The sequence below is a fragment of the Nerophis ophidion genome, linkage group LG06 (genome assembly GCF_033978795.1).
Source record: "Nerophis ophidion isolate RoL-2023_Sa linkage group LG06, RoL_Noph_v1.0, whole genome shotgun sequence".
In the NCBI taxonomy this organism is placed as follows: domain Eukaryota; kingdom Metazoa; phylum Chordata; class Actinopteri; order Syngnathiformes; family Syngnathidae; genus Nerophis; species Nerophis ophidion.
Genome location: NC_084616.1, coordinates 49,462,880 through 49,487,128, shown reverse-complemented (window position 1 = coordinate 49,487,128; position 24,249 = coordinate 49,462,880). Strand labels below are relative to the sequence as shown.

Sequence of the window (24,249 nt, the reverse complement as noted above, 5' to 3'; positions counted from 1 at the left end):
GATGAGGGGTTAACTTGTCCAGGGTGTACGCCGCCTTCCGCCCGATTGTAGCTGAGACCACGAAGGGAATAAGCGGCAGAAAATGGATGGATGGATGAATTATGTAATGTTTCATTATAGTAACAAGAGCTGGAGAAGGTCTGGCTTCCATGTCTCCCGAATCTCCACCTTTGCGTTAACGCCTTTATCATCTTCAACTGGAAGATGACCCTCAGGTCTTAATATGAATATGAAATAAGATGACTTGTGACTACTAAAGCGTTGACAGTCTCCATGCTCGCCTCTCTTCATTCCAGCCCGAGGGAGAGGGAGGGAGGCGTGGTGGGGGGCAGGGAGAGAATCGCTCTGCGCCCTTAGAATAAAGCCGCGTCGTGATTGGTCCGACGTCTCTGACGAGTTACGTGACGTAGCTACGCTCGTGACGCTATCCCTGCTCTTCCTCCGAGGCGACCACCTCCCCTGGGCTGTTCCAGATGAGACGCCCCCCCCCCCTCTTTCTGCCTCTCTGATCCTCTTATCAGCGAGTAAGCGGCCAAGATGGATGTCGTAAACCAGGTAAAGCTTTGACACCGAATGATCCATTTTGCTTTATTTTTACATTAGTGTATCTATTTCCTTTAACGCTCCTTTTTTTTTAAATGTAGATTATTTAAATCAATCCGATACACGGTGATATTGTCGTACACGGCTTCTCAATACGGCGTCGAAAATGTTTGATGCAGCATCGGTGCGGGTTTTTTGTAAAAATAAACGATAAATAAATAAAATATCGGGGAAGACTGGATTGAAATGCAATGATTTTGGCATCTCGTGCTGCGGCGAGGACATGATGGAGGAGCGGCCTAAACGTGTGAAGGATGCCCACAGATTAACCGCAGCCATGACATTTAGCTCCAGGATGTGATTTGTGCCAAAACGTTGGAGATTCCTCCCGTCCTAAATTAGCCTGCTGTTGCCAGGACAACGCGATTCGTTTTCCGCCGAGGCCCTTGCGTGAGATTGATGCTGGTGCATATATATACTGTACAGCCGCAGTAGGCCCGATCATGACGGCTGCTTTATTATTAGAGAGGACTTCCTGAGAGGTGGCGGGCATCCGTGACGATTCTTACTATGTTGTGCCGCCTGGATGCCCGCCATGGTGTGGCCCCCCCATCAGCCTCGCAGAGAAGCGTATAGGCGCCGCTTCTTCTATGTGCGGCCATTTATTGACGCTGCGCCTACTCTGCGGTGTCGCATTCACCTGCGCATAAATGCAACAAATACGCCGCTTGCCTTCAAACCGGACATATATTCATGTATATGAAATATATATTGCGTGGTGTATTTTACTGCTTGCTTGTAAACAGGCTACAAATGGCAGCTGTGACCAGTTAATCAGCTTTGTGTCTAATTGCTGGCTGTCTCTCACACAAACGTGTTTGCCAAGTAAACATGATATTAGCACACCTCAACTCATGGCACAATTTTGTTATCACTGCATGGCTCTTATTTTGACGTTTGACCTGTCAAATGGGAGAAATTCAAGTGTTCCTGTTGTTTTTTTGTGTTTGTGTTTTTGACAGTTGGTGGCCCAAGGACAGTTCACAATCATCAAGCAGCCATTGGGATTTATAAAAATCCTCCAATGGGTGAGTCCTCTCTCTACCTTTTCCCTGAGATAAATGGGGTGCGTTATTTGGCTGCGTCCAGCAGAGGCGCTGTTGGTTCATTTGCAACATGCTTGAAGACAAAGAAGAAAAAGAAGGAGAATGACACTTATTTAAAGGCCTACTGAAATGAGATATTCTTATTTAAACGGGGATAGCAGGTCCATTCTATGTGTCATACACTGAAAAAAATAACTCATAAAATTTACTTGAAAAAATTATTGTAAGTATTTGCACGCAAATGATTTAAGTAAAATTTAATGCTGTAATATCAAGTAACACTCACTTGCCAGTATCAAGTTAATTCTACTTACCATATAACATAACAGTTGTGAAGATATTAAGTAACTGTTACTTAATTACATCCAAGTTTTAAGTTATATTTATTTGAACAAACTAGGGTAAAGTCTACTTGTTTTTCATCAGCAGGAACATCATTTTTACTCAAAACTTTAAGTAAATTTTATATACCGTATTTCCTTGAAAAGCCGCCGGGGCGCTAATAATTTTTAAACCTCTTCTCACCCATGCGCTTATTAATGACATGTAGTATAAAACTGAGTGTGATGAGAAAAACTTTAATACAAATTTATTCAGCAGCTGCGGCCAGGTGGTTGGCTACCACTGCTCTGTAGCAAGATACCGCAACCGCCTTTACACCATGTTGTGTGCGTGTCGGAAAGATGCATGCATTTTGCTCCTTATAACATAAGATTGCACTGCATACTTAGTCAAAAGCCATACCTTTTACACTGACGGTTGTGATATAAACAACTGGGGCGGTTTAGCTCGGTTGGTAGAGCGGCTGTGCCAGCAACTTGAGGGTTGCAGGTTCGATTCCCGCTTTCGCCATCCTAGTCAATGCCGGTGTGTCCTTGGGCAAGACACTTTACCCACCTGCTCCGAGTGCCACCCACACTGGTTTAAATGTAACTTAGATATTGGGTTTCACTATGTAAAGCGCTTTGAGTCACTAGAGAAAAGCGCTATATAAATATAATTCACTTCACACTTCACTTCACTTTAACATTCTTACTAATATGCGCCACACTCTGTGAACCCACACCAAACACATTTCTGGAGAACATTGACTCTGTAACACATTATAAACGCAAGATAACAATTACCCACAATGCCACCTTGCAGTGCTCTGTGAAGTGATTCTAAAGGCCGGAGCAGAGCCAGTCGGCCAGAGCCTGCTGTGCTGTGCGCATGCGTCGTTGTGCATGCGTTTCAAAACACTAGATTTTCTTCAGAGTAAAGGTTATGTAATATTTTTATGTTTATGTACATACAACTATTAAACATTTAAATAGTATGAGGAAACATAAGTAAAACATACTCTTCCCCCATAATTCATGTATTACGTTAATAAAATGTTTAATTTTACTTAAGAAACTCTAGTTCTCACTGAATGTTAAAAATACTAGGTATAAATTATGACAGTTACTCTAATAGAGTTTACAGCACCAAAAAGTCACTTTTTTCAGTGTACTTTATCATTTCGCGATAGTGCCATAAATTTGCTGAAAGGATTTAGTAGAGAACATCCACGATAAAGTTCGCAAGTTTTGCTTGCTAACAGAAAAGCCCTGCCTCTACCGGAAGTCGCAAGCGATGACGTCACATGTTAATGGATTTTCACATATTCACGTTGTTTTTAATGGGAGCCTCCAACAAAAACAGCTATTCGGACCGAGAAAACGACAATTTCCCCATTAATTTGAGCGAGGATGAAAGATTCGTGTTTGAGGATATTGATAGCGACGGACTAGGAAAAAACACGATTGCATTGGGACGGATTAAGATGTTTTTAGACACATTTACTAGGATCATTTTGGGAAATCCCTTTTCTTTCTATTGTGTTGCTATTGTTTTAGTGAGTTTAACAGTACCTGATTGTCGGAGGTGTGTATCCACGGGTGTGTTGACGCGCAGTGTCTCAGGGAAATCGACGGCAGCTTTATGGGCGGCACAAGCTCAGCTGATCTCCGGTAAGAAGCGACTTTTTACCACAATTTTCTCATCGACACCTGCTGGTTGACATTCGGTTGGGATCCATGTTCGCTGTGATCCATAGTAAAGTTTCACCTCCGTGAATTTTAAACAAGGAATCACTGTGTGTTTGTGTGGCTAAAGGCTAAAGCTTCCCAACTCCATCTTTCTACTTTGACTTCTCCAATATTAATTGAACAAATTGCAAAGGATTCAGCAACACAGATCTCCAAAATAATGCCATTAAAGCAGACGACTTTTAGCTGTGTGTGTGCGCAGCGCTCATATTTCCTAACAGCCCGTGACGTCAAGCGTACACGTCATCATTACGCGACGTTTTCAAGAAAAAACTCCGGGGAAATTTAAAATTGCAATTTAGTAAACTATAAAGGCCGTATTGGCATGTGTTGCAATGTTAATATTTCATTATTGATATATAAACTATCAGACTGCGTGGTGGGTAGTAATGGGTTTCAGTAGGCCTTTAACATCCAACGATCCCTCCATTTTCTTCCGCTTGTCCCGTTCGGGGCCGCGGGGGATGCTGGAGCCTATCTCAGCTGCATTCCCAATCCTGATTACTTGAAGTTAAGTACCTGCTTTCATTTAGTGAAGTGAATTGAGTTATATTTATATAGCGCTTTTTCTCTAGTGACTCAAAGGGCTTTACATAGTGAAACCCAATATTTAAGTTATATTTAAACCAGTGTGGGTGACACTGGGAGCAGGTGGGTAAAGTATCTTGCCCAAGGACACAACGGTAGAGACTAGGAGGGCGGAAGTGATGATCGAACCTGGAACCCTCAAGTTGCTGGCACGGCCACTCTACCAACCGAGCTATACCGACCCAATATTCAGAAATATTAAACAGCCTCAGAGCAAACTTCTGGCGTCCATTCGCCATTAACCAATTCTGTATTGAATTTAAATGTCATAATTTTACCGTGTGGTAAAAAAGCTGCACTAGGACGGAAGGCGGTGTACACCCTGGACAAGTCGCCATCTCATCTTAGGGCCAACACAGATAGACAACATTCACACTCACATTCACCAACACTCAATTAAATGTGAGGAATATAAAGGAAGGTGTAGGAGAGAGAGGGTGTATTCACAAAATCAGTTAATATGACCCCCAATACATTTTATGTTGTTCGCCAAATTATTTAATGTGGCCCGCACATTAATTTTATGTGAACTGCCAAAATTGTTTCATGGGAATTGCCAAATTATTTTATGTGGACTTCCAAATCCTTAAATGTCGCCCGCCAATTCATTCAATGTAGTGCACCAAATATTTTTGACTGGCCTGCCAGCAGGTAAATTAATTTTATGTGGTCCGCCAAATAATCTAATGTGTTCCGCCAAATCTTTAAAGATGCCTGCCTAAACATTTTATATAGTCTGCCAAATAATTTTAGTGTCCTGCCAAATTGTTTTCTGTGGCCCGCTAAATCATTTAATCAGGTCTGCCAAATAAATGATGGGGTGGCAACTTGTCCATGGTGTACACAGCCTTCCGTCCATGTGCAGCTGAGATAGTCTCCAGCAGCCCCACGACCCCAAAAAGGATAAGCGGTAGGAAATGGATGAATGGATGCCAAATAATTTAACTTATTAAATCATTTTCGGTATCTCATTTTAAATGGTCTACCAAATCATTTAGTGTAGTCTGCCAAAGCATTTAAAGTGGCCCGTACAAATAATTTAAGGTAACCCACCAAATCATTAATAATTAATTTGATGTTGCCTGCCACATCATTTACCGTGGCCCTCCAAATCAGTGGTGTTGACAGCTAGATTTTTTGTGGACATGTTCCATAAATATTGATGTCAAAGATTTCTTTTTTTGTGAAGAAATGTTTAGAATTAAGTTCATGAATCCAGATGGATCTCTATTACAATCCCCAAAGAGGGCACTTTAAGTTGATGATTACTTCTATGTGTAGAAATCTTTATTTATAATGAATCACTTGTTTATTTTTCACCAAGATTTTAGTTATTTTTATATCTTTTTTTCCAAATAGTTCAAGAAAGGCCACTACAAATGAGCCATATTTTGCACTGTTATACAATTTACACACTCCAGTACAGTAGGTGGCGTTATGTACTCAATAACGTTGGTTATGTACTCAATAACGTTGGTTTTGACCCGCTATAAAATAAAAACAAAATAACAACCTACTGTAATAGCTGCAGGCTGGACAAGCCCTTTAAGTATTGATTATTCAGAACAATACAATGCTGGTATGAAAACAGGAGTTCAGAACATTCAGGGAGTCTTTCTCCCATCCCATTTACCGTATATTTAAAATAATAACTAATTGATTTATTGAGGGAAATGTAGTCCATCCCTAGTCGCCACATGTAAGAATTTCAACTCAATTTATAATAATGATAATAGCAACGTAGAGAATATTGGCAAGGATTAAGCACCTTACACCTTTATGGCAGATTTATGATCTTCTATCTCATAGAGGCCATAAAGCTGCAAAGCACAGATTAATCTATGCCCTTAAAAAGGGTTTACAGTTCAAATCCCTCTTATGGGAATATGTTTCTGTTTTCAGAATTATTATTACATCTTTTTAAAAGTAATTACTTAGTGTGATGACGGTGCTTCTCCCTGGTCCTTCACCGGTCCAATGAGGAATAAACTATTTAGTGTAGTAAATGGGTTTACTGCGCTTTTCTACCTTCAAAGTACTCAAAGCGCTTTGACTCTTGTCTTCTCAGAGGACATGACCTCTGTAGTGTACTTCATTTCATTTCCTGAGTTTGGCGTGCACTGCCCTCTCACCACATGATGGAGCTAGTAAACTACAGTATGCAGTTAGTTATCAGCGCGTGCTTCTCAGAGGACATTACATGTACAGTATGTAGGGGGGGAGGGTTAGCCATTTTTATTCTTCAGGGAGACAATTAACAAGCCCATCTGTGGTTGCCAGCATCATTGTGAAGGTGTTGGTGATATCCACATGTCAAAGGTTGTGTTTCCCTCTCTGGATGCGTTGTGTCGACTGTTTGTTGACTGAACAGCAGCATCATGAGCACCGAAGAGCCTTCAGGGTTAAAAGTGGATGTTTTGTTACAACTGGGGCATCACACAGAACGCGTAGCATAGAAGATGTTTCTATCTGATGTTTGAAATTAAATCAGTGAGATGCATTAGAATAGCTTGTTTTTAAAAATGTTTTAGTCAGGCTTTTTTCAAATTTGTTAAATTTCTTCTTAGGTTTCTCATTTGTATTTATTGCTATTATTAATACTATTGTTCTCACTATCTCAAGTTTTATTCTTTGATTATTTATATGTTATTTTTACATTTATTGTCAAATGTTTTATATATTCTTTAAATTATGTTAATTTAATGATAATAAACAGTTTGTTATTATAAAAAGTTATTTTCCAGTGTGCATGCCTCAAAGGTGGTTCTTTTTCCTCAGTCCTCTCTGCCACGTTTTGTTATTGTCAATAATCAATAGTGGTTTTTTTTACACCTGTATAGCACTTGGTGTTGCAAGTTGTTTGTGCATGAAAAGTGCTATTTTTGGTACATGACAGGAAAAACATGCAAAACATAAAACTGCTTAGCTTTTGTGTTCAATGATTTTTAAAATTAAACATGAAAATGCATTTGTAGTCTCCTGGCAAGTAATTATCCAATTAATTTAAGCTATTTTAAATGCTGACATTATTGTAATAGTTCGGTATAGGGATGTAACTGCTCGGTGGCCTTGTGGTTAGTGTGTCGGCCCTGAGATTGGTAGGTATCGTAGGTCATCCCAAAGACTATAAAAATTGGACCCATTACTTCCCTGCTTGGCACTCAGCATCAAGGGTTGGAATTGGGGGTTAAATCACCAAAATGATTTCCGAGTGTGGCTGTGCTCCCTTCACCTCCCAGGAGGTGGAACAAGGGGATGGGTCAAATGCAGAGGACAATTTCACCACATCTGGTGTGTGTGTGACTATCAGTGGCACTTTAACTTTAACAGTATTAAAATCTCACGGTACGATATTATCACTGTATAAGGCCGTGGTACAATAATATTGTGGTACATGTCCAAAAACAAAATACTTAAAAATGCGAGAATGGGTCAAATTAAGGGCTAGGAATATTTAAAATAAACACACTTACTGTAATAGAACACAAACATAACGCTCGAATTTAATCAGATTTATTACTACAAATACATACATTTTGTTATGATCCGCTGCCCGGATCATACCATATTCTAGTTTTGTTCCGTTTTTGTGTCATATTCTGTTTATGTTTGACTTCCTTAGTTCCTGTTTGTTCTGTCACCATGGTTTCATGTTAGTTCCACCTGCTACTCACTGTTTACGCACACCTGTTACTCTTGATTACTGCCTTATTTAAGCCTGCCCCTTTTGTTCATTCCTCCTCGCATCTTAATTTGCCTACACGCAACAAGTGACGACTGCAATTCAATGTTTCTACTCGCTAGCTTTCGCGCTATGCATTTGATTTCCTTCTAGCTCTCATGCTAGTAGTTTTTGATGATGTGCATTTGTTAGAAAGACAGAAACAAGGTTAAGGCAAGCAGAACAATTGTATAAAAACATGTGTATTTCAGCAAGTTTCCCTTAAAGACACATTGAGGCAATAAAGTGTGCTATATCCAACTTAGTGTTGTCCCGATACTAATATTTTGGTACTGGTACCAAATTATTTTGATACTTTTCGGTACTTTTCAGTACTTTCCCAAATAAAAAGGAACACAAAACATTGCATTATTGCCGTTATTTGAACAAAAAATCTTAGGGTACATTAAACATATGTTTCTTATTGCAAGTTTGTCCTTAAATAAAATAGTGAACATACTAGACAACTTGTCTTTTAGTAGTAAGTAAGCAAACAAAGGCTCCTAATTTAGCTGCTTACGTATCCAGTAACATATTGTGTCATTTATCATTCTATTATTTTGTCAAAATTATTAAGGACAAGTTGTACAAAGTGTATTATTAATCTACTTGTTGATTTACTTTTAATATCTGCATACTTTCTCTTTTTACCTGTTTTATCGACACTTTTGTTAAAATGTAATAATCACTTATTCTTCTGTTGTTTGATACTTTCCATTAGTTTTGGATGATTCCACACATCTATCCACACTTCTGTTAAAATGTAATAATCACTTATTCTTCTGTTGTTTGATACTTTCCATTAGTTTTGGATGATTCCACACATTTAGGTATCAATCTAATACTAAGTCGTTACAGGATCATACATTGGTCATATTCAAAGTCCTCATGTGTCCAAGAACGTATTTACTGAGTTCATAAACATACTATGAATTAAAAACAAAAAACAAAGATTTTGTGATGGCAAAAAATATCGACATACTCATAGTAGTATCGACTACATACGCCACTGTACTTGATATCACTACTGTGGATGTTAGGTGTAGATCCACCAATGGACCGGTACTTTTCAGAGGCGGTATATTACCGAATAGGATTCATTAGTATCGCGGTACTATACTAATACCGGTATACCGCACAACCCTAATCCAATGACTCGATTAATCAAGCACAATATTTGATAGTTTACTCGATTGCTAAGATAACCGATAATTACAGCCCTGCTTTTAGAGGTGCATTACAACGCCGAATGTACGCTTTTCTGTTCTTCACTTAAAATGTGTACCATGTGGTAAACCGCTACACAGTATTCGTTATACCTCTAATAGATAGACTTTATTGTGTGGCGGCAAAGTACTGTTTAACAGACTAAAATAAAATTTAAATGCCAAGAGACAGTAGTTAAACCCATCTACACTAAAAAAAAAGGTTTGTATGAACCCAAATGCTGCGATGAGGTGGCGACTTGTCCAGGGTGTACCCCGCCTTCCGCCCGATTGTAGCTGAGATAGGCACTCTCGCCCCCCCGCGACCCCAAAGGGAATAAGCGGTAGAAAATGGATGGATGGACGGATGAACCCAAATGGAAATCTAAATGACAATTGATGATTAACTATGTGCACGTAAGCATAAAATGTAGTTGTGACAGAGGCCCACACTGCATTAGGCATGAGTGCACTGCATGACTCTGAAGTCCTTCCCTGGAGCTGTGCGAGTGGGCCAGCAGCCCGGTGCTTCCTCTCTAGGTTACTGAGAGCCAACCACCAATCAGCAGCCTCGCTCAGGAGCCAGGACCCATGAATCATGTGTCAGACCAGAGGAGGAACTGCTGCTCTTTCTGGATTAATATGGGCATGCATAAGCAGCAACAGGAGGAGAGGTGAACAAAAGACAGCTGTATTATAATAGGAAGGTACATTTTAGTGGCGACTGCTATATGGTTTGATGTAAAATACATATAAAACAGTTTTAGTTGAAATGTATTGAAGTACGTAGGCGTAGGTTGTCGACCCTAAAGCGCGAAACTACTCATGTGCACGTACAATTCTGTGCAACAGCATCCTGTTTGTGTGACTCATGTGGCAATGCACACCTACCCACCCTCTTCCTGTCTTGGGGGTGGGGTGGGGAGTACTGTGCTGACAAAGCAGTGATTTGACGGATGTAAGAAGCTGTTGAGTTCCCAAAATTAAGCTGACGTGCAGCTCAACAGCGCACACTTGGTAAACAACTAGAGCCTCTCCACCGTTCTTTGCTGGGTTGCAACACTTGTTTTACTTGGATCTGGCACATTTTTAAATACATCTCTGGTTCATGAGGATTTATTTAATTTAACTAAGTTTTCCTAGCCGTGTAATAGTCCATCTATTAAAACTTTCCAATGCTGCTTTTGCGGCACCCTTAACCTCATGAAACTACAAAAGCTCCTGCATCAGGCCTAACCTCCCAGTCGTACAAATCCAAACAGTTTGCCGGAAATACCCCAAACTTGTTTCTTATTCCTGAAAATTTAATCAAAATGTGCCCTTAACTTTGTAAATTATATGTAGCAGAATAAAAAAGACAACCTGAACCCTTTTGTCAGTCTTCACTCTCTTTGTCTCTGTGGTGCAGCTAGCACACACACACACACACACACACACAAACATGAATTGTTTCTTATTCCGTTTCTGACACTTCCTAAAATTTTAATGATAATCCAACTGTAACATCTTCAGCTATCTATAGTGAAATAAAAGAAACAGAGAGAACACTCTTGTCAAGTTCCTCTAGAGCTGAGCCGTCAATAAATCAATTAATCGAACGATAAATCAAATTTGCCGGCCTCCATTAATTGCCATGTTCTTGTGTGTTTGTTGTCTTCTTCTGTCGCTTCCAATCATGGTGCAAGAGGGTTCACGCTGTGCGTCTCTCTCAGCACCTGAGCTTGTTTTATTCGATAGTAGAATTAAATGAACAGGGAGAAGTTCACTCTATTGTCAGTCATCTACAACCTTTGTCTCAGTGGGCAGGGCGAGACCACTATCTCACAGACACATGCACGGACGGAGTGCTGCTTGTCGACCGCGAGGTGACAACATTTTGGAGGAAAAGATGATTACAAAGCCAAATGTTCTGGTGTGAAAATATTTTGGCTTTAATTGAATGAGAAAGATGAGCCCACCTACACGGACAAAGGAGCCAGTATGCTAAGATTGTTAGAAACTGATGGCCACAAAAAACAACTAAACAAAAAAAAACCTTACTTCAAAATGTTCAGTATTTATTCAAGTAGCATTTTTGCTAACTGACATTGAGAGTTCATTCTATTGTGTCTGTTTACTTTTTTAAGATTATAAGAAGTTATTGACCTTCCAATTTCAATGGTGAAAACTAATTAGGAGTAAAAGTTTAGTGCGTTTGAAAGGGTCACTTGCTATATATTACATATTGTCAATACATTAGTGCTTAAAGGGTGCGGCTGCAAACAGGCGAGTGACATCAAATGTCGTTACATTGTCAACGTGGCTTTTAATGTAAATGTTAAAGGGTAACTGCACTTTTTGGGGGAATTTTGCCTATTGTTCACAATCATTACGAGACAGGAAGACAAAAGGCTTTTGTTTTGTTTTTTGCTTTCTAACATCTAAAAATCAGCTGGTTCTTGGGGGCTAGCAATGCAGCTAATGAGAATAATCAATTCTACCTCTAAATCACTTTAAAAATGCATTCAAAAACCGTCAACAATACTTAATTTACGCTCCGTAACCTGTATGATAACCAAACTGTGGCAACATAGTTATTGTAAGAGTGAACACTGATGAAATCTTTTTTTAGCGTACTAACATATCGGCGTGTTTCGGTATTAGCCGTAAAAGCTAACTACGGCAAGAGATAAGCAAGCTTCTACATCAGCACAAAACATGTTTGCGTTTGTAACGCACACCACTGCGATAGAACACCAATCTGTACTGACTGAACAATCATTTTACAGAATGTACTGTAGTTGTACGTGTGACATGCTGCATGTACCATGATCAGCATGAAAGTGACTCACTCGATGGACAGTTGTTAGTCTGGTCCAGCTGGCCAGGGACATTTCCTGTTGATTTTAGGTAAGCAATCCATTTATATCGAAATAGTTTGGCTCCAAGTTCAATATTTATAGCGTCAAAATCTCTTTCACCTCACTCTCCCGACTTTCGTCTGCACCAACGTCTCGCTCTCCCTTCGTGCTTGCTTCTATAAGCAGCAGTGTATTTAGCTTTTAAAAGTGTAAAGTTGAAATTCTCATTTGTCCAAAAATAGTTGTCTTCGTTGTGTATTACCAATTCTGCCATAATTAGAAAAAACACTCGTTATTGCGGAGCTAGGAACACACATTTGCTGCCAGAAATCGGAAGTGCGTTGCTATGGAAACAAAAATCGATGTGACGAACAAATCAGTCCCGGAAATTATTAAAATGATCAAAATATGGTGAATATAAATGAACGTGTCTGTTACCACATATATATATACATATATATATATATATATATATATATATATATATATATATATATATATATATATATATATACACACACACTCCCGTTTTCCATTTCCGCATCTTCCAAGTGATATTTATCTTCTTTAAAATCGTTTAACAAAAAAGACGTCTTTCATAATGATTGTAAACGATAGGAAAAATTCCCCAAAAAAGTGTTCTCAAAACAATGCTGAAAGTATTATCGTTTATTGGCAATAACTTGTTGGACAATTTATCGTCCCACAAAATATGTACGCGGCCCAGGCCTAGTTTCCACTCTCTCTCGGCTATCTAATCAGTTGTCCCTTATCCCGTTTCTGAAGTTTCATTAAAGTTGTATCCAAATCTGCACATCACTTTTCTTGATATGTTGCTAATTACCTAACTGACAAACCTTGATAATTTCCCAACCTCCTGGCATACGTTCTAATCAAATAATCCACAATGTAACAATCATACATATGGTGCAAAATATTCTTATAATTAGGCATATTAATTGATCATTTGATTGTTAAGAGTGCTCTCTACTGTGTGGAATCTATTGTTGATTAAACATATCTTAAAGTAATTGAGCCAAAAGCAAATGCACTTCTTGTCCACAACCCGCAGAGGCGCTGTTTGTTCGCCCTCAACTAGTTTGTGATGTGAAGAAAAACATCACCATGTCAGCTATGAGCAACATAATTCTGCTTGATAAATCACTGGACACAAAAAGGATGTTGGTAACCTTTAATTAAATTGATTTAGAAAAAAAGCAACAAATCAATCGTTTTGCTTTGTTACACAGTCATAATCAGTTACGTGCACATTGCTAATTATGATTATTAATTGTGTTTTTTGCAAAATTCAGTGTTTATTTTTTCATCTCTGTCTGCCGCCAACCATTATCTCGTGTCTAGAATGATATTAAGTAGATATGACGTGTGGTCACCTCGCTGGTCACTTCAAGCTGTGGTCACCTTGCTGAATAAATGAATGCACATGACATCCTGAAATGTATTAATTCACAATAGTTACTACAACAATGTGTTTTCTTTTAATTAAGCTTTAAAAGGTAAAATAAAAAATACTAATATGAATGAAAAAAAAACACTAAATGCTTTTATGGCTTCCCCAAATTTATTGTGGCAGGACACCACAAAAAAAAAAAATATACAAATCCCTGTCACATACATAACTACTACAATGATGCGTTTGGTTTTAATTGAGTTTTAAAATGTAAAATAAAATATTATTATATAAATGATAGCGCTAATTACTCTGCCCTAAAATTCACAGTGGCAGGACACCAGTAATAAATGAATGTGTAGGAAACCATAAAATGTAAAAAAAAAAAATTGTAATAATTACTACAATAATGTGTGTTGTTTTTAATTGAGTTTTAAAAGGTGAAATAAACTAAATTGTATAAAATAAGTATACAAACATGGTTTTAGCTCAAGGTTGCATTTAGATAAATGCCAAACATGGCAGCTTCTGATCGGGATTGGGATTCTTGAATAGAGAAATAAAGACATTTGTGTTAAAATATTTTCATAAATAGTCTCAAAACACTGAACTCTATCATTGATTTTGTTGTGCGATTGACTTCCATTTTTTTACAAAGAGAAATGAAAATGGAAGCCAAAGTGTGAGAAAAGCAGTAGCAGGCAGATGGTTTGTGTTTGTGTCTTGGTGAGCGGGGGGACTACTGTGTGTTGTCTCTCCACAGTAGAGCTGACACCCATCCAGCATGCCAGAATGGATAGAAACCAGCCTCCTCACTCTGTGATGCAGCCAATAGCGTTACCATGGCACCAAACACCATTGCTTTCCTCATGCTGGCATCTTCCTGCATCACTCCTCTTTGCGCTCATTCATTACCATAACTGTTTAGCTCTTGGAAAACTGCCATTTACACTCAACTCACACCACCGCCACCTTGGACATGTACTTTTCAATGACCATCACCATTACAGTATCATGGCTAAACTGCTCAATGTGATATTGCTTGATGGTGATCCAGTCCACCCGTGCGTAACATCACAACACGCCATAATGATTGAAAGTATTACAGGCGGCAATCATAATCTCTAAACGGTAAACCTCAGCCTTTGTTATTGAATGAGTTTTTAGGTTCTTTCAGTTTCTAAGTGCAGCTGGTGCACCAAAATGTTGGTGTGTTTCGAACCTCTTGGAACCTCTGGCTATTATTCATACTAAGAACATAAGAAACATATGCCGGGGATATGACTGTTATCCAAAATGAGATGGAGGACAAATGCATAATTTTTCAGCTACAACTTTACACCATCTTCCTCGGCTTTGGGGCAAAAACCAGGGCCCCTCTAAATGCAGAGCAAGCACCTAGCAATATGATGGGGCCCCGTTTGGCATCCAATTAACGAATGGCAGATCGCTTCATATTAAATTTGACAATAAACTTATTCCTAGTCACTTCCTGCTCTGTCATTGTTAGTATAATATAATAGCAAATTTTCCTGACTTTGTCTCAGTGGCTCTTGTGGCGCAGTGCAATACTGCTTGCCTTAAAAAAACAAAAGGTAACGGGTTGTAGACTCAGGGTATATAATTTTATTTTTTATTTTGCACAACAAAATATTTGCCATGAATTTGTTTTAGTACAAAACATGCATCAAATTAAATTGTAATTTGAATTAAAAATTAAGAACAATTATTTCACATAAATATAAACTTGTGATAAAAAATATCTAATGAGATGGGAAGCTCCAAATAAAATTTTACTTAGGGCCCCATTTTTTAAATTTATTGTTTTTTTACAACTTTGAATCTGAGGCTCCACTGTACAAATTTAAGTGTTTTTATCTGAGCTGTACCGGGCTCGGGATCTTTCTGTGTGGAGTTTGCATGTTCTCCCCGTGACTGCGTGGGTTCCCTCTGGGTACTCCGGCTTCCTCCCACTTCCAAAGACATGCACCTGGGGATAGGTTGATTGGCAACACTAAATTGGCCCTAGTGGGTGAATGTGAGGGTGAATGTTGTCTGTCTATCTGTGTTGGTCCTGCGATGAGGTGGCGACTTGTCTAGGCCTTCCGCCCGAATGCAGCTGAAATAGGCTCCAGCACCCCCCGCAATCCCGAATGGGACAAGCGGTAGAGAATGGATGGATGTATCAAACCCTTTTGTGCTTTTAAGACATTTGTATTCATGATCAAATCCTCCTACTTAGGCCTTTATCAACAACAGCGGAAAGAGAGGTGTGAGCTGGGAAGGAAAGAGGTTGTGATAACTGGACATTGTTGTGTGTGCTCAAGTGTGTGTGCACGTGTGTGTTGTAGGTAGCTTTACAACTGAGTATTTAGTGACAAATGGTAGAGCACCTCAGTCAGATTAATAGCTGGATTTTCCATTCTATCGGATCTGGCTTGCGATGCAGAGAGGCTGTGGTAAAAATAGTCAGCCTCATCTAATCTCTTGTGTTAGTGTGTGCGTGCGTGCGTGCGTGCGTGCGTGCGTGTGTGCGTGTGTGTGCGCGCGCATGCGCTCGAAAGAGAGAGTGTGAACGAAATCTTCACGCATGTCTCTTTATGACAAAGCTAATTTGTATGCACCTAAATGACTAAAAAAAACAGTCGAATGTAACAGTAACCATGACAACCGTCGTGCAAAGTAATGATAGCGCCGCATTTTTTAGCAGCTTGCCATAGTTGGTGAAGCTTTGGTCTGCTCCATGTATTCTAGAATAACCTGATATAATGTGTTTGTTTTTCCCCAGTTTGAATGACAGAGGTTAAAAAAATAGTCCAAATCTTTTTAAATCTTCATGTCATTTTTTCCACGCTTTTCTCTTGCAGATCTTTGGGATCTTTGCTTTCTCGACCTGCGGCAGTTACTCCGGCATGTTCAAGATGAGCGTGGAGTGTAAAAACCGGACAGAGAGCGACCTTGGCATTGAAGTAGAATTTGAATATCCATTCAGGTACGGTGTGGTTTATCACAATGTTGTAAACACACATACAGCATGTGAATCATGTTCCTCATATCTTATAATGTACGAGTAACATGTTACATTTTTAATTCATAATAGAATGATGGAACATAATGAGGACTGCATGGGAGTTTATTATGTCCAGAAAGTCCCATTTTGTTAATTAAATACAACCCCTGCAACAAATTATGGAATCACCAGACTTGGAGAATGTTTATTTAGTTTGTTTTTGTAGAAAACTGTAAGGAACTGCCTCAAGGAAATGGGGTATGGCGTAGCAGACGCTATTACGAATGCAATACTCGTGTTTGCTCCTGAAAACTCCTTCAACGCCCTCACCCTTGCAGTTTTCTGAAGGTTTATTTTGTTTACTTTACCCACAGAAGTAATCGGTTTCTTTGTGTCTCCAGTGTAGACCAATGCTGTTGGATGTTAATATTCATATTTTCCATATTTTTCAAACAATGTGCTATATTTTCTTGGCAAACGGAGATAATTTGGGTGGCGTTTGAGCACAATGTTACGCAACTTGCTATTTGTGTCCTTTCCCAGGCTCCATCAGGTTTACTTTGATGCCCCCACTTGTAAGGGAGGGTACCCCGAGCGTCTATTCCTGGTCGGCGACTACTCCTCTTCGGCGGAGTTCTTTGTCACCATCGGTGTCTTTGCCTTCCTCTACTCCATGGCGGCCCTATCTGTGTACTGTTTCGTCCTGGAGAAGTACCGTGAAAACAACAAGGGCCCCCAGATTGTGAGTCCTACAGCCAAGACTAGGCTTTTTGTGACCCTAAACAAGATTATGTATGTGGCCCAATTTCATTCTTTTATATTACTGATGTAACACTATGGGGCAGAGGTCCCCAAACTACAGCCCGCCAGCGTGCAAAATCCGGCCCACGGGAAGTTCCAAGTGAAACATTTTTTTTAAAAGTAATATAATTTTTTCAAATTATTATTTTGAAAAATCTGTCCTTTCTAATCTATTTTCTACCGCTTCTTACTCTCGGTGTCTCCTAGCCGCGCAGGCAAATCATATTGTGTAAAAATTGATTTTGCCATCGGTAACGTGACATCACGGCGCTCGCGCCGCAGCAAGTGCACGCTATTTCAGTCAATTAATGCGCGAGGAATATATATATATATATATATATATATATATATATATATATGTATGTATATATATATATACATATATATATATATACATATATATATATATATATATATGTATGTATATACTGTATATAGCCCGGCTCTCGACCAATTTTTTTTAACTCAATGCGGCCCCTGAGTCAAAAAGTTTGGGGACCCCTGCTCTAGGGGCTATAAGGCTGACTGCAGCCTAGTGAGTATTTTAATACAGATGTCCCTCGCCACAGCACGCTTTGGAGTTTGAAGATGACTATGTGAGTGTAATTTCATGTCTAGAGAGCGTTTTTAATATTAAAAACTGTATTTATAATCAGAATCAGAAATACTTGAATAATCCCAGAGGGGAAATTTTAGAAGGTCATAGATCATTTTTATGCTGTAGCCCTAAAAATATAAAACATTTAATTAATAATCCTCGCTAGTGGAAATTATTTTGCCACAGTCAAGCCTAGAACCAAATAACAGCGGTAAACGAGGTTTTAATGTATTACTCTTAGCGACCTAAGTAGCTTTGGTTATGGGAGCCTTATCAAAATCTTGCAAGTTATGTAAATATTTGTGTTTACCGCATTTTTCGTAGTATAAGTCGCTCCAAAGTATAAGTTGCACCTGCCGAAAATTTAAAATAAAGAAGGAAAAAAATATATATGTCGCACTGGAGTATAAGTCACATTTTTGGGGAAATTTATTTGATAAAACCCAACACCAAGAATAGACATTTGAAAGGCAATTTGAAATAAATAAAGAATAGTGAACAACAGGCTGAATAAGTGTACGTTATATGACGCATAAATAACCAACTGAGAAGGTAAGGTGCCTGGTATGTTAACGTAACATATTATGGTAAGAGTCTTTCAAATAACTATAACATATAGAACATGCTATACGTTTACCAAACAATCTGTAACCCCTAATCACTAAATCCCATAAAATCTTATACGTCTAGTCTCTTAAGTGAATGAGCTAAATAATATTATTTGATATTTTACGGTAATGTGTTAATAATTTCACACATAAGTCGCTCCTGGGTATAAGTCGCACCCCTGGCCAAACGATGAAAAAAACTGCGACTTATAGTCCAAAAAATACGGTACTATAAATAATTGTGTGTGAACAATAAACAAAAAGTCCACATTGACAACTACAATCCATCCATCCATCCATCTTCTTCCGCTTATCCAACGTCGTTTCCCGGGTTCAACCAACCTGACTCTTGCCAGAACCTTGTAGTTGGCTGAGCTCCACACATTGATCTGGGTGTTCTCAATAGGAGATGTATTTCAGAAGGCGGGGCCTTTTAAAAAAAATCATTGTATGTGATTGGATAAACCACTTGTCCATTATCTTAAATGACATGCTACTTCAACCACTCACATCTAAATCAACCTGTGACGCTGATGAGAGCGACGCTGTGATGTAAGGCATTCCTGGTGGAATCTTGAAACGGGTCCAACTTACTGTTGGCAATGCGGACCAAGCTCTGACACTGATCATACAGGGAGTGGACCTCCACAATCAGACAGTCCTATACCCCATACTCTCTTAGCACTCCCCACAAGACTTCCCTGAGGGACACGATCGAAGGCCTTATCCAAGTACACAAAGCACTTTTAGACTAGTTGGGCGAACTCCCATGCAACCGCGAGGATCCTGCCAAGAGTATAGAGTTGGTCCACAGTTCCACGACGAGAACGACAACCTCCTCTCCACCTGGAAGGCTGGGTAGTGTGATCCCACGATAGTTGAAGCACACCCTCTGATAAGGTGGCAGCTCACTAGAGAAGATATAATAATTATAATAATTAGGGGTGTGGGAAAAAAATCGATTCGAATTGAATCGTCATTCTCACGTTGTGCGATTCAGAATCGATTCTCATTTTAAAAAATCAATTTTTTTTATATATATATATATATTTATATATATATATACTGTACGTATATATATATATATATATATATATATATATATATATATATATATATATATATATATTGTATTTTTTTTTTTGATTAATCCAACAAAACAATACAAAGCAATACCATAGCAATGCAATCCTATTCCAAAACCAAACCTGACCCAGCAACACTCAGAATTGCAATAAACAGAGTAATTGAGGAGACACAAACACGACACAGAACAAACCAAAAGTCGTGAAACAAAAATAAATATTATCAACAACAGTATCAATATTAGTTATAATTTCAACATAGCAGTGATTAAAAATCCCTCATTGACATTATCATTAGACATGTATAAAAAATGTAAAAAAGAACAATAGTGTCACAGTGGCTTACACTTGCATCGCATCTCATAAGCTTGATAACACACTGTGTCCAAATTTTTCACAAAGATAAAATAAGTCATACTTTTGGTTCGACATTATTGCAATCAGTTGATAAAACATTGTCCTTTACAATTATAAAATCTTTTTACAAAAATCTATTACTCTGCTTGCATGTCAGCAGAGTATTGAATGAATAGAGAATCCTTTTAAATCGGGAAAAAATTGTTTTTGAATCGAGAATCGTGTTGAATTGAAGAATTTTTTTTTATTTTGAATCGAATCGTGACCCCAAGAATCGATATTAAATCGAATCGTAGGACACCCAAAATTTGCAGCCCTAATAATAATATATCTGAAAAAAGTTATTGCAATATGCCTTTTCTTGTGTTTGGATCTTTCCAGGCGCATAAATGCACTGTGGTGTTGTGACGGTCCACTGCCTTCCTGCAGAAATGTGCTGTCACGTGCTAAAAATAGTTTCTGTTGTCTAAAGCGTGTGATTCCTTTATGCAGACAAAGGTGGTACATATTATAGATTTGTGCCATATCATACCATGCCATACCAACTTTATTTATAAAGCCTTTTAAAAGGGCTGTACACCACAGAGAAAATAGAGGCAAAGGACAGACTAAAAAATAATATTTAAAACCGAAGTAAAATATCCATCCATCCATCCATCCATTTTCTTCCGCTTATTCCCTTTTGGGTCGCGGGGGGCGCTGGTGCCTATCTCGCCATCTCATCGCAGAGAAGTAAAATACACATTGAAAAAGCAAATACAAATTACCCTAAGAACAATTTGTTAGATAAAAAACAGTTAAAAAATTAAAAACAGTTGAAGTTAAAAGTTAAAAACAGTTTAAAGTCTCATGTTGGGTTAAAAGCCAGCATGAGTTGTTGTAAAATATTGCAAAACAGCACAGGTTGGAGAGCATGATAACATGAATGTGGAAGTAAATGAGTGTTTCCATGACCACATAACGTATTTGGTACACGCAAAATCCTCATTTAAATAAGGTTGTCTGAACCACTTCTGCAGTTGTTTTCAATTGTACATGTTGTCTTAGTAGAACACACGCAACACACCCACTAATAGTACACACAATTTCATAGTTTGCACACAGTATTTAACACATGCTATTTTGATCTTAGTAGATCATATTTAGAGAAAAGGTTCAGCAACAATATAAACTTAAATAGTACTTTCGTTTTAGTAATAGAGCCGTAAATCTGTCACGATGACAGTGTTCAAAGTAATTCTAAATTAGAAATTATCTCTATATGCTTTTGAATGGACGTGGGCCTGATGCTGCTTAACCAAACTAAAGACTTTTTCAAAAGACATCTTCACTCATCGCTGAATAAAAGTTTAGCAGAAACAAAGTATCATTGCATCCATGAAGAAATTCATTCCATCAACGAAACACGTACTGAACTGAGCGGTCGCCATAATCATGTAGCTGCACCTAGTCGACCACTTAGTGTTTATTTCTGAGTGATTCCTTAAAAGGGAGTGGTCTAATCCTAAACATGATCTTTGTCAATGGCAGGACTTTGTAGTGACAGCAGTGTTTGCCTTCATGTGGCTGGTGTCATCGTGTGCGTGGGCCAAAGGTCTGTCAGATGTGAAGACTGCCACTGATCCGGAGAGAGTCATCACTCTCATCACAGCCTGTGACGAGCGAGAAAATCGCTGCCGTGAGGTCTACGACCCCAAAGTCTCGGGCCTCAACACCTCTGTGGTAGGTTTTATTTTGCTTTGCCCAACTGTGCAAGAGAACAGTAATTTTTTTGGTCCGTTTGTGTGTCATATGTACTTCTGCTGTTAACGCTTTAGGGTTGCGAGGGGAAATCATAAGTAAAAAGAGCAACTAATTTACCACCAGAGCAGTCACCTATCGCCACTCCTTCGCAGGCTTTTGGGTTCTGCAACCTGATCCTGTGGATAGGAAACCTGTGGTTCGTCTTTAAGGAGACTGGCTGGATGGCTGCCTTTTCTGGTACATACATGCCATCGCAGGAAAAGCAGCCCGCTCCTGATACCTTTGCCCAGGGTGGCTATGGTCAGCAGGACCCATACGCTGGCTCCCAAGGAGGCTACCAGCCCGAATACGGCCAGCAGGGAGGCTACAATGAGGACGGAGGCTACAGTCAGGGCTTCGAACAGCAGCCCACCTCCTACTCCAATCAAATGTGAGCCTGTGCGGTGACAACACAACTGCAGGAGGGTGAGTGACGACACAAAGGATCACTTCATTGTTCATGTACTGGGATGGATATTCTCAACTCTCACCGGCCACAATATTCAGTATTAATTCAAAACTAAGTAGCACGGTATAAACAATAATGAATATGAATTATACCATTTTGGCCAAGAATAGAGCTTTTAACACGATCGCCATATTGGGATAATGCATGTTGATGACACATTCTTGCTGTGTCTCTCTTGACATCTATTGCACCCGGTCACCCCATTGGGTTGAGTTTCTCCCTTCCCGGATGTGGGTATAGATCCGGGGATGTCGTTGTGGTTTGTGAATCCCTTTGAGGCACTTGTGATTTAGGGCTATATAAAAACATTTTGATTGGTGATTGATTGAAATTTGACAGCGACAAGCGAACAACGCAAAGTAGAGTCTTCACTAGCTAGCTAGAGGCAACGTCCCTCCTTGGTACAGCTTTAAATCACTAATCCTCGTCTCCATGGCAGCAAATAAACTATGTTTTTGACATTCAACATTATCACTGGAGAATTATAGGACAAGGAATAGCTAAAAATGCTGCACTACACACCCCTAGAGGATACAAAAAAGCAATATAGCAGAAAGTAACCAACTATTAACAATAAACTAGCAAGTAGATTAATAATAGTTTTGATTATTTGATACATCAGGAAATTACGAAACATGTTATCACATACGTTAGCTGCTAAATTTAGAACCTTTGTAACCCATTTTGAAATGGTTCTTTTGCCTACCAAATTTGATTTTGCGATATATATATAATTACCCCACAAGGCTGCAGGATATATTGCTATATATATTTTAGGATATATTGCCCATTGACATTCCAATCGTGTTTAAAATTCTGCTTTTACAAAGATATTAATACTCAACTTTTGATTTTCTCAATTCAACAATATGTTGTGATCCGTTACATATTATTTTGCATTGATAAGAGGGGCGCACGGCGGCCTAGGAGTAGCCTCGCAGTCAGTTAGCGGGTTCAAAACTCTTCTTGGCCTCTTTGTGAGGAGTTTGAGTGTTCTCCCGTATTTGGGTGGGTTTACTCCAGCTCCCTACCACAACCAATAATTTTCTTGACCAAAAACAGCACAGTAAAAATGCTGATACATGCATGGCCACCACCAACCCTCCATAAAGTAAAACTAGTGTAACCTCTGTGTGATGCAAAACAAAAAAGAGCACAGTAAGAATCAACATATTATCATGAGCTAGATAAATTACATATAGTTTTTTATTCTAAAACTAGCATTTTCTAGTTAATTAAATCAATTACTGTATATGGCTCTAAATCTATCCATTTTTTCAATAACAGCACTGTACAATAGTAAACTACACCTGACCTTGTAGACAATAAATAGTATCCATGTTGAAAATAAACAATGTAGCTATCCTGTGCCAAAAGTGTAGCTGAAAAAAAATGCAGATCATTTTAATGTGTCATCTATTTGTCACTCTTGAGGAAAAGTGTACTTTGTTTCTGCTGAGGTAATGTTTTCCCCCAGTTACTAATAATGTAACTGTCTCACACTGCTTGGACTGGCCCTTCAGTTTAACCATTCCCCAAAATCAATCAATCACTTAAAACCTTAACAGGGACAAACACGATAAATAATATACATTAACTTTAATTGGAATAAAGCAAAACATGTAAAAGTAATTGTGAGGTGTGAGGTGTAAAACAAGAAAATAAAAAAAACGTGATTGATTAATCCGCATCACTGTGTTGATTTGGACAGCCCTGTCAAATAAAACAATACACAGCTCTATTTTATGATAGGTTATAAAATACTTAATGGTTGTTTGCAATTTACAGCTTGTGATCATGAATGCGGTCCCATCTGCATTTTTATCATGTCTTTATATGCAACGTGTATTGAATGCATGTGTGTTCTTTCATACTTGACTTCCTTTCGTCCTCTTCACAGGGTGAACTTGTGATTCCGGCACTCAACCACAGCCTGCATTTCTGCACTCGTCTGTTAGTCTGTTTGTGTACTTGTGAGTTTGGCAAGTGGCGGGAGGGAAGGTGTGGGGGTACACGGTGTACGGGGAAGGGTGGGTAGGCCAAAAGTGGGTTG

At 38.8% G+C, this 24,249-nt stretch overlaps 1 protein-coding gene across 1 annotated transcript; it reads left to right on the top strand.

Annotated features, from left to right (window-relative positions):
- The first annotated feature begins 469 nt into the window (after nt 1–469).
- Nucleotides 470–24,249, top strand: sypb (synaptophysin b). Its single transcript, XM_061904096.1, has 7 exons — nt 470–555; nt 1,566–1,631; nt 16,354–16,478; nt 17,040–17,238; nt 21,476–21,667; nt 21,841–22,153; nt 24,097–24,249. Exons 1-6 carry the CDS (start codon nt 538–540, stop codon nt 22,120–22,122), a joined length of 882 nt encoding a protein of 293 aa, XP_061760080.1. The 5' UTR covers nt 470–537; the 3' UTR covers nt 22,123–22,153; nt 24,097–24,249.